We start from the raw sequence: 12,072 nt of genomic DNA, 5'->3' as shown, positions 1-12,072 counted from the left end.
CATTGGTTGTTCATACCCTAAATAGGTATCATGCAATCAAAATTAAATAAATGAATGAACTCATAAGAGACTTTAAAAATGAATTCCAAACCTATATTAATAACTATCATTCAATCAAAAAATATTTAATACAAAAACATCAAACAGCCTCACTAGTGCTTCCCACATCAAAAAATTGTCAAGACTTTAATACCATATCACCACTACCATTAGGCAACTCAACCATTGCACTAGAGAAGTCATCCCTTGCTCTAGATTCCACATCAACATTGTTAGAAGTTTACCTACGGCAAGTCTTTCGATCGTGCTGGTCGGTTTTGTGGCATTTTCTGCATTTGTGGGCAGTATAACGCATAACACCCGTGCTCTCAATCCTCTTAACTCGTGGTCTACTCGGAGCCCTCTTCAAATATGGTGGAAGAATTTCTACTTCATCAGAAACATCTGAACAGATCTCATTGCGGCTAATTGCAATGATGCCATGAGAGTACGTGTTGCTGAACGAAGTGGCGAGAAATGCAACCTCAATGTATGAATACACTGAATCCCCTTTGCAATAAATACTCGCAATTGCATGCCGGCAAGGAAACCCGTCTATGCCCCAATTATTACAAGTGCAATATCTACTAAGCAAGTCAACTCGATACTCATGCTTCTCCGTAACAACTTGAAACACGTGCTCATCTGACCTTGCCACAGTCACAGAACGAGCCTCCTCAATCCTCTCAGCCAATTTCACTTTCATTTTAGGACAAAAAATAGTTTTCCAATTCTTACACTCTATCCTTCGGTCCGACGCCATTTTCATCATCTTCATGCGAATTTCATCTAACATGGCTGTGATGGGCAGATGACGCTCTTTGTCTATCCAGCTATTGAAACACTCTCCCAAAGAAGAGCACATCTCACCATAACGGGCACTACAAAAGTATGCATTAGCCCAATTATCATAAGGTGCCCTAGATAGAAAATTAGATACTGCATCTCCACCTATATTCAACAATTCAGCCATGTGCTCCTGAAACTCCTCATGCGTGGAAGCATAAGCACATTTCTTGAATAAGCCCACCAAATATTTCGAAACACCACATGTCTTTGACAAAGTTGTTCGAAGGTTGTTCTCCATGTGCCACAAGCAGAAACTGTGATATGAATCAGGAAATACAAGAGGAATGTTCACAAGCAAACCATGATGTCTATCACTCAAAAAGGTATACCTTCTCTCATACCCAAAAGCCTTCTTAAACATATTGAAAAACCAAAACCAATTTGATTCATTTTCAATATCAACAACACCAACAGCAAGAGGGAATAATCCTACAAAACCACAAAAAATAACCAAATATGAGATAACTGAAAAGTTATGAACAATACATGTTCATACCCAAAACAGATATGAACAATGCGTGTTCATACCCAAAATAGATATGAACAATGAGTGTTCATACCCACAACAGATATGAACACTCATTGTTCATACCTTTAAGCAGATATGAACAATAATACATGTTCAAAAATAAAACATGAAAGTAAAAATAAAGGAACACCTTGATCTCCATTTTTGGCAGTAGCAGCCAACAAGCACCCTTTATACTCTGATCTCAAGAAGGTTCCATCTAAATACACCATTGCTCGACAGTATTTAAAACCATTAATACTCGATTCAAAAGCAACAAACACCCTCTCAAACTTCCCACTCTCTTTATTCACCTGAAGATCAACACAATTCCCAGGATCTCTTCGCTTCAACTCCTTCGTATACCACAAAAGTTCATTATAGGATAAAGCAACATCACCATACAACTCTGTCAATGCCAACTTCTTACCCGCATAACTCATATGTTTAGAAATCTTAAGCCCATACTCACGACTATAAAAAGAAGTAATATCTCCCAATGACAAAGATGGTTTATCTCTAGCAAAATCCAAAATATGAGTCATTACAAGATAAGAAGTGAGAGGAGGATGGTTGTAGTCTTTAAATGCAAAACCACAAGTGTGAGTGAGATTAATCTTCTTAATTTCAAAACTTCCATATGTATCGCAAGAGTTTATACACCATTCACAGTTTCCCTCCTTCTTATTCTCACAAACCGCGGTCACTCTAAACTCGTCATTCTTGATTAATTCATATTTGTAACCACTGACAATCGAATACTCTATCAATTTACAGCAAAACTCAGGCGCACCTAAAGCAAATCGATGCCCAACACCACCATCAAAGTTTCTTGCCCAAAAATCATACTTGAAAGGTTTACGAACAACAACCACACCACCACCACCACCACCAATAACTGAAAAACTTGATGAACTTGAAGAACTTGCAGAAATAGAACCACTAGAGGTAATCAACGAAGTGACACAAACAACTACTCTGATCTCAACAATTGCAATCTTCTTTGCAAAATAGTAACAAGCCAAAGAATGCAACTCCCCATCAGATTCAATCAGGTTATCTTTTTCGTCACGATTGAAACACATATTATAGCATTTTAATCCCAACTCATGCCATTTTTCATGTAACTCTTGTGCAACACCACCAATAGAAGAATCCAACCCAATACGAATGGAAAGACTACCACCATTGTAACAAAAAACTCTAATCACATTATGATTCATATAAACTGCAAAATCATAATAAAATGCATCGTCAAATGAATTTACAACTACTATGAACATTGGTTGTTCATAGCTGTTTGGGTATGAACAATGATTGTTCATATAACAAATACGTATGAACAATAATTATTCATAGCAAAAAACAAAATCAAAACCTAAAGTTCAATTAAGAAAAAATTCATCGTCAAATGTATTTAAAACTACCATGAACATTGGTTGTTCATAGTTCTTTGTGTAGTGTTCATACAACAAATACGTATGAACAATAATTGTTCATAGCAAAAAAGCAAAATCAAAACCTAAAGTTCAATTAATAAAAAATTTATCGTCAAATGTATTTACAACTACTATGAACATTGGTTGTTCATAGCTATTTGTGTATGAACAATGATTGTTCACACAACAAATTTGTATGAACAATAATTGTTTATAGCAAAAATCAAAATCAAAACCTAAAGTTCAATTAAGAAAAGTACATAAAATAGCGTTTTCAAAACAAACATGATATTAAAACTATATCATTGCTATAAACAAATTATATCTCCAAAATCACAAATCTGATCTAAAAAACAAAATATGATATAAAAACATGATACAAAGTTTGAATAAGAACCTTTTTAGACGGCAAGAAGAAGAAACTATAGATTGAAACCTTCAGTTGAGGAACCCACTCGATTTTCAATTGAGGGAGAAGAAGTAATCGATTGAAACCAGAGCGCGTTGTTTATTTCTAATTTTGAAAACATCTTTGATTTATATCTTAACACACAAAAGGGTAAAAGAGGTATTTAATAAAATTATAATGGACTGGGCCAACTTAATTTGTCCTTGAGGGTTATTAAAATAGAAAAACTGGGTCCGTGAGTTGTTTTGACGTGGGAAATGGGTCTGGTAGTGATTATCACAAAACACTATCCTCTACAGTTGTTTTGAATTGAAATTGGCCCAATTTCTTGATGAAGCTAATTCTTCTCAGATTCACTGACAAGGCCAGGTGTCATTCTTAAGACTTGATCATGGATTTTTTAGGATAGGAGAGGGTTTCTTCCAAGTTTCAAAGAAACAGTTATATAACAACAATTTGAAAAAACTGCATAGCTCCTATAGGATCTTGAACAATTCTTCAGCCATCAACAAGTACATTTTACTTGTGCTGTGCAGAAAGCCAAAGATCAGGTAACCAAATACCAAAGCTCAGAGCAGAATTAAACTGCTCAAATACCTCATCAAAACTCTTTTGACCAAGATCACCACCAATTTCATCATATTGATACAAACCCAACACCCATAACATAAGCTTCAAACGTCGGTTCTACTCGCAAAACCTTAGCTCGCATTTGTTACAAGCTAGCTGCAACCTTAAATTAGACCCAACACCCAGTTACACCGATTTGGCTTCCAGTAAATTAGCAGGCAAAGAAGCAGTATCAAGTTCAAAAGATCTTTTCGGAATATAAATTGACACAAAGATAAAACGATTCATGTTTTGAAAGATCTTTGCATCTAAGATGCAAGGTCTAATAACACAGTTTTTACGAGTATAATTACACCACACATCGATCGTCATGAAACATTTGTTTTGAATAACCAAAAACCAACTAATCACTGCTATGCATATAAACATCACAGCCAGTAATTGACTTGTAACAGAATCTCCACTGCATAACTCCCGTTAGAGCATGTACCATGTCAGAAAGGATTTTTTGCGCATAACTAAGGCAGAGGACCATGGCACGACCATTCAAGTCAAGAAGCATTAGCCATTGAATCTATTAGTAGCTGGTAGCCCTCTGGTACTGATGTTCCTGTTTGTACACACTCTGCTAATGCGGGAATATCAGCATTGGGGTCTAAGAACCTTGACAACAAGAGTAGCAAGTGATAATCTGAAATTTTCTTCACAAATGGAAGATTCTTTGACTTATCCAGGTGAGTCTTCAGTGCCCTCATCGTCACTGGTACAATCCTGTTCTCGACCAGTCCTGTTCTCGACAGGAAATTTTGTTGAAAGTGGCCCCTGAATCATCAAAAAAAAAAAATTACATATGAAACTTTAAAATTAGTTAATATCCGAACAAGTGGGTATGCTGCACCAGCTTTGTGCCTTAAACAATTAATACGTAAGAAAAACAAAGGAGCAGAATTCAACAGTTAAGTTTACAGGTTAATGTAACACAGCCTACAGAAGACAACTGGGTATGACCATTACAAAGTAAGAGAACCTGACTCTAATGCATGTTTTTTTTTTTTTTTTTTTTTTTTTTCGATAAGTTAATTTTATTGAGGAAAGTGCATAAGCACAAAAGAAACTTACAGGGGGTGAGATATAACAATACAGCAGCAGTGAGTGAGATCCTCACACAGGATTACATATCTACCCAATACTTAAAGAAACCCCTTACATCAAACTCACTCACCCAAAATCACCTCAGACCAATGCAAAACAAGATCCCTAAAATGATAATTCCTTCTATCTATAGAGGATGACATCCAATACCACACCAAACCCTTCACTTTGAGTATCGCTTCCTTCATGGACGATGCTTTGTGCTTAAAGATTAGTTTGTTCCTCATCTTCCACAACACCCATATCACCACATATGGTAATAGGCGCCATAACTTTGCACTAAAACTGTCACCCCTCCTCTTTGGCCATCTAGTCAACAATTTTTCCACAGATTCAACTTGTGCCAACAAAGGAAAAGCCACTTATATCGGCTACATCATAAGAGTCCAGAATTGCGAGGCAAACAGGCAATGTAGGAAGAGATGAGTTATATTCTCCTCAAACAGATTACACACAACACATGTTGGGGATACACTTGTACCCCTATGAATGAGAGCATCTGCTGTCAAAGTGCGTCCCTGAATTGCCCCCCAGAAGAAGAATTTCACTTTCAAAGGAATGGAGACTTTCCACACTAACCCAGTAGGGAAAGGTCGAGATTGTGTACCCGGATTTCGATTATGCTTTGCTAGAGTTTGGTAAAAGGACTTAACTGTGAAGACGCCTTCCTTTGTACCACTCCATATACATGTATCCTCTTGATTTGAAAGTCTCATTGAGCTAGCAACAAAGTAATATCCGCATATTGTTGGATCTCCCAATCATTGCTACCTCTCATTAAAAACAAATTCCAAGCCAACTGATCGTTATCGACCTATGCAAACTCGTGGATTTTACATCTTTTGTTAGTTGTCGCCTGGAAAATGAGAGGGAATTGCTTTGCCATGGGCTTGTTACCGACCCATTTGTTTGTCCAGAATAGGCATTTGCGTCCATCTCCAACCTTGAAAATGATCTTCACCTTTAAAATCTGGAAGAACATTGAGAATGCCCTTCCATAAGCTGCAACCATATGCCTGAGTAGTACCTTTAGGCCACCAACTAATGATGTGGATTATACCAACCACATCACCGACAAAATTAAATCATCCTCTGTTCAATTCAAACCAGAACCATAAGGGTTTCCCGAACTGGGGTAAAAATATCCACAACATCCAATAGGAATATTTTGCGTGAAAATGTATTTACTTTTTAAGTGTGAAACCTGATCTATTTCTAGCAGACCAGGTAAAAATGGTCTTGTCTATCAATCACACAAGTTGCACTAGTCTTCTTTTTTTCCAAGTCACATTGACACGGGTAACGCATGTCGGTGTACTACGGGTACATATTGTCAGACACGGCGACGTATAATGACATAGGACACGGCAACGTATCTATTTTAAAAGAAAACAATTACTATTAATTAGTTACACAACTAATTCTTGGGTTCAAAACTTTACACAGCACCTCCTTATATACAACTACTATGAAAGTGGCATATCATGGAGTTGTAACTATGTCAATAGATTTTGCTCTTAGTCTTTTAGGTTTTACGAGAAGCGCTAGCCTGAAATCGTATGCACCCCAACACACACACTCATGAAAAAGAACTTTGAGCCCATCCCCGAGGGTTGAAATTGAGAATCTTCTTTACGGTTCTAATCCTACTCTAATCATTTATCCTAAAGACTTTGAGGGTGGAGGGGGTACAAATAATTTTCCTATATGGTAGAGTATGCAATAGTGACGGACCAAACACATGAACCGTAAATTGGTGAAGTTTACAGTATGAAATGTACTAGAATCAATCAAAAAGTTCTTATGTTACTAACTTTTACATTGATTTCTACATCTACATAAATATAATCTCTATAAACCCCAGTAATGGTGTGTCAATTGCCCTAAAATAAACTTTTACTTCAAAATTAAATCTAACAAAAAAAAATGCAATTGTATTTAACAGATACTATATAACACGAGTACAAAACATTAAAACAACGAACATAGAGTAATAGCGCACCTGATGATCCAATATCTTAACAACAACCAAGAAAAAATCATTATCAACTTCCTTAACATCCTTAGACCCAATAACAACCTCCTTCTTCATCCTCGATAGCTTTGGATCAAACCCTTCACCAACATCAGTCTCAAACCACCCATCTTTAAACAACCTAACACACATATCACTCAACTGAAACGCTTCAAAATGCACATCATTACCACCATCTTCGTTCACTTCCATCTTAACTATAGCCGTAACCCATTCCTTCAACCCACTCTCTCCATGCAACTCCGCCGCCTGTAAAACCTCCGCATTCGACAAGGTATAATCCTTATTACCCTGACCAATCGTCTGCGTAAAAATAAAGCCAACTTTCCTCATCCCCAAACTACCCGCAATCGCTTCCACACACTTGTCCTCATTCTCATCCCTAAATAACAGCAACCCTTCCTCACTCCCTTGTTGTGGCATCTCATAAATAAAGTCCACTTCCACTCTTCCATCTTCCCCAACAGTCCCATACATAAACCCGCCTCGCTTAGCCGCAAACGCAAGATTCTCATTCACATAACCCTGAAACACATTAGCAGTATCTCTATCAAAAGAAACAGACTCACAATGCGCGGTTTCTTGACGCGTAACTCTCATTTGTTTCGCGATTAAATCATCCATAGTCATTTTTTGACCTAAAGTAACTATCTTAGGACCAGCTATATTTCTTTCACCTTCGTAACTCAAGTATATAATTGAACCGTGGGTAATACCTAAAGAGGAAATTACTGTTTTGGGGCTGGACATATCGGTAAATTGTTGTGGTGTTTTGGAGAGGAGTAAGTTTTGGTTTTGTGAAAGGGTTTGTTGAGGGATGGGTATGTTTAGTTGAGTCTGGATTTGGGTTTTGAGATCAGAGATTGTTGTGGTTTGTGGGTTTGTGATTGTTACTCTTTCTAAACCATCTCTACTTCGTATACGGATTGTCGTCACCATTGGTTCAGTGTTTTGGTGGGAGAGATTTTTTTTTTATCGTGGGTGAAATTTTGAATTGAAAGTGGTGAGATCTATTTATATGGCCAGGAAAAATAAAGAATTCCAAGTGATGTCATATTTCTATTTTGGATCTAGTTTGTTATTGTGGGCTTTTTGGAAAACTGTTATGCGGCGGTGACCAAAGAAGAAGGAGATGATGGAGGGAGATTTGTAGATAGAGAGTAATCATTTTGAACTAGCCAATTAGCCTGCCTGCCATTGATAGTTTACAGTGAACTGAATTTACTTTTATCAAACTATTAACAACTACAATACAGCATTATCCAGCGTTATTGGCAAAGTATTGACTGACCTTCCTCCATTAAAATATAATTGATGCATCAGTAGCATCAAAAATTAATAGGGGGTTGCCATATGAAATTAAGTTTCCTTTGTACTAATTCTTTTGAGTAGTAAGTATAATGATTCTTTCAAGGAAACTAAAAACAGTAGTTAGTTGTAATCATGTTCAATGATATAGTTTTCATCAACACATTGTCAATCTCTTAGTTGGAAATTGATTAATTTAAATCTAAGAAATCTAGCAAAAAAAAGAAAGAAGTTCATTGACAAATTCATTTAATTAAAATTAGTATATGGTATGCACAAATTGACCAAACGTTGAGTATTTTATATCTACCTCCAAACTATATGCCTTTGATTTAATGTGCATTTAACCTTGAACCTGTCAGGGAACAATAATGTAGATAAGCTTATATTTAAGGAAAACAAAAATATATACTAACAAAAACTGGAGATGGTAATTCTCATGATAAAGGCTCTAATGTCGCCGTTTTCTATCTTGGCACGTATTCAGCATTGTCTCTCTGCATTCGTGGTGGAATGGTAGATAGCTCCTCAACGCCCATGAACATAGTTCCTCCAAATTTTTTGGCATAACCTTCCCTGTTTTACTAACATTATTCCAACATCTTAGATCAAACTTTAAAACTATAAAGATAAAATCCAAGTCAGTGGAAGAAATTCATACCAATTATGCAAGACAACCAATGTTAACACTGAAATCCAATCCAAAACAGTAATTAGATACATAACTCATAAACATTCCAACTTAATTAGCAACTAATTGGAACAGTCTAGTAAGCATATTGAGATTTTTCTCTAAAAACTATCACACACAAATTAATATAATAATACTTTAGAGCTCAAAGTGGCACAATAAAAAGCAAACCAGGTAACCCACTAACTTAATTGAATGGGATAACAATGGAACAAACAACGTTAGTGTGGTTATAATCTACTTGGGTCTGCACCCTGAATACTCACTTTAAAATTTTCCGCAATTACCCAATTACTTCGCCTAAAACTACTCTACGGACTGTTAGTTTTCATAGTTCATCTCATGTATACCCCAAATTCTGATCCAACACATCCAAGTATCAAACATTCTCATATAGCTAAAGCTATATAATTTTGAAATAAAAATCTTTGTTTATCAATATGTGACCCCAATGACAGTACCCACTAACATTGAAACTTAGATTATCCAATATATATATAGCTAAAATAAGTACGTAAGTAAAACTTCACCTAGAAAATGAATTCAAACCTAATGTTTTGTGGATATCATCTACTCGCCATAAACACCATCTCTACAAAATTTCAACTCATTTGGAAATCTCTAACTTAGGCAAAAGATGATTGTAAAAATACTATTTTATGGACCGTTAGATTTCTTTTTAAAGATGACAATAATTTTTAGCTAGGTTAGAGGTTTCCAAATGAGCTCAAATTTTGTGGAGATGATCTTTATGGTATGTAGGTAATACCCACAAAAAATTAGAGTTGAATTCATTTTCTAGGTGATGTTTTACTTAAGTACTTATTTTAACTTTAAAATAAGTATGTACTTCTAAGATTGGGCCTGTATATATATATATATATATATATATATATATATATATATATATATATATATATATATATATATATAATCCAACATAGAGAGGAAGGATCATCTTATAGCTTTTTGGGTATAACACCATTATCTGATTAGCTAAAATTGTATGTTGGTCGTGGCGGATTCCAACCGGCGATTACCTGTATCAAGTCATATAAGGTGGGTCGATCATATCTAAAGCACTTGTCCTCTGGAAGTCGCTGGAAATTTTATCTGAAGAGTAAAATGAAAGGAACCAATTATTTTGTACATAGAAAGAGAAAGGAATTGAACCTAACCTCTTAATTATGAGTTTGTCTACGGAGACGGTGGTCATCAACCAATGTTCTCATATTTGGTAGCATGCACATATTTTCCTCCATGTTTGAAGCTAATATTGTTCACTAACACAAAGAGAGTGAACAATATAATAGTTTGTATTCACAAATAGTGATACATTAAGTAAGCACTTCATACCATAACCAAACAAAATAATTGACACCTCAATGACACCTCAAAAGAATATGGTCCAAACACTTATACAAATCAACACCTGTACCAAACAACACCTTGTTGCGCAACAATCTGTATGTTATTCACCTCAGTTATAGAAATTACCCTACAAATAACATTGAAGGAAAATAGGGTCCACATACCAGTATCTAGCTCTGGAATTAATGAACTCCGAGTGGATTCTATAACAACCTAACCACTGATCTGCCTGGCCCTTAAGAGGAGGCAGATAAGTTTTCATTGAACCTAGCTTTCACATGGCGCATGTGGGACTGGAAATGGGCACACTCGAGGCATCTTCTACACGCCTTGCATCTAGTAGGTTCGACCTTCTGGTTTCTCTCCTTGTTTCTTGAGCAATTCCCGATGAGTAGTTTCTTCTTGATTGAAGTGGAACAATTGAAAGGTTTTTGCAAATGACTTGTGGAACTGATTAACGTAGTTTGAGTGTTGTGTCACACATGAATGGACGGAAGCCCTTCTCCTGGGAGGAACATGGACGGAGAACAACGTTATGCGGATGCTCCATGCACACAGGGCACTTGGCTTCTTCTGATCCCATTCTTTAACATCCTAGCTCTAAAAGGGGCTTAGGTACTGCAAGGAGCTCCTCGAGCTACAAGTGATAACCCGTAAAAACTCGACTAGATTACTCTAACCTCATTCTTACGATTTCAATTATTTATTTCCTACTCTCACATATATATATATATATATATATATATATATATATATATATATATATATATAGTACGGAATCATTCCACTCTTAAACTATCAAGACATAAATAGAATTCAACTAATCAAACACAAGGAACAATGGTGAGAGTAATGAGATGTGAAATTTTTATTCTAAATAACAACTATTCTAACAAGCAATCATCCTCACATGGTTTCTTTAACCTCCTCTAATGGAGGTTTTAGCCTAATATCATTATACTATCATTCCCAACACAAGAACAATAATAACAAGTCATAGTTTAATAACTAATTTAAACTTTATAAATCTAATTTTAACAATAGTCTAAGAATCAAAATGAAGACAACCTAATTTATGAATTTAAAATAACTAAAACTAAATAAGAATTTAATCAATAACTAAATTGAAATGAAAACTAATACTTTATTATAAAACTAATATTGATTCTAAATAATAATCTACTTTCTTCTAACACTAATTAATTGAAGGTAAAAACTAGATCTAAAACAAACTATTCTAACTAATTAATGGAGTCTAACCTAATTTTCTAATCTAGATCTAACTATGCTTAAGAACTAAGTCTTCTGCATACAAATGGAGGAGACCAGATTCACTTTTTCGTGCATGGGCTGAGGAGCCATGTTTTGGGCCGGAAAATCGAGTCCAAAACCCAATTTCTTCAGTCCACAGAGGCCTTTTCAGCTGGATTTGATTTCCACGGACTTTTTGCCCACTTATACTCCTCTGATTGGGTCTAGGCTTGGACCATTGGAAATCTCTTTCTGAGCCGGTCGTTTTGACATAAGGTAGGCCCAATTCCGAGGTCTGAGTCCAAAGATCGACGCCCGGAAGTTCTCATTGACTTTTTGTGCTTTTTTTGCCGCCCAGAATGACTTTGACTTTTCAGCTTTGACCGGGCATTAAAAAAGCTTTTTTCCTTGAATCTTGGCCTTTAATCACAGAACTTCTTAGCAACCAAC

At 35.9% G+C, this 12,072-nt stretch overlaps 1 protein-coding gene and 1 pseudogene across 2 annotated transcripts; both read right to left on the bottom strand.

The window, feature by feature from the left end:
* Positions 1 to 280: 280 nt before the first annotated feature.
* Positions 281 to 3,913, bottom strand: LOC147499182 (uncharacterized). The gene is made up of 3 exons (XM_086563435.1): positions 3,768 to 3,913; positions 1,548 to 2,692; positions 281 to 1,317 (listed from the first exon to the last, which is right to left on the bottom strand). Exons 1-3 carry the CDS (start codon positions 3,911 to 3,913, stop codon positions 281 to 283), a joined length of 2,328 nt encoding a protein of 775 aa, XP_086419561.1.
* Positions 3,914 to 4,048: 135 nt separating this feature from the next.
* Positions 4,049 to 8,073, bottom strand: LOC147499181 (NPL4-like protein B; annotated as a pseudogene). Its single transcript, XR_015195717.1, has 2 exons — positions 6,969 to 8,073; positions 4,049 to 4,636 (listed from the first exon to the last, which is right to left on the bottom strand). The product of XR_015195717.1 is annotated as an NPL4-like protein B (transcript).
* Positions 8,074 to 12,072: the final 3,999 nt, after the last annotated feature.

Source organism: Coptis chinensis, chromosome 5 (assembly GCF_015680905.1).
Source record: "Coptis chinensis isolate HL-2020 chromosome 5, ASM1568090v1, whole genome shotgun sequence".
In the NCBI taxonomy this organism is placed as follows: Eukaryota; Viridiplantae; Streptophyta; class Magnoliopsida; order Ranunculales; family Ranunculaceae; genus Coptis; species Coptis chinensis.
This window is presented reverse-complemented; position numbering and strand designations above follow the sequence as displayed.

Coding starts and splice junctions, on each gene's coding strand:
- LOC147499182 (XM_086563435.1), bottom strand. CDS start 3,913: ATGTTATGGGTGTTGGGTTTGTATCAATATGATGAAATTGGTGGTGAT. Junction 2,693..3,767: donor TGGCTTTCTGCACAGCACAA/GTAAAATGTACT, acceptor ATACCCAAACAG/CTATGAACAACCAATGTTCA. Junction 1,318..1,547: donor TGCCAAAAATGGAGATCAAG/GTGTTCCTTTAT, acceptor GTGGTTTTGTAG/GATTATTCCCTCTTGCTGTT.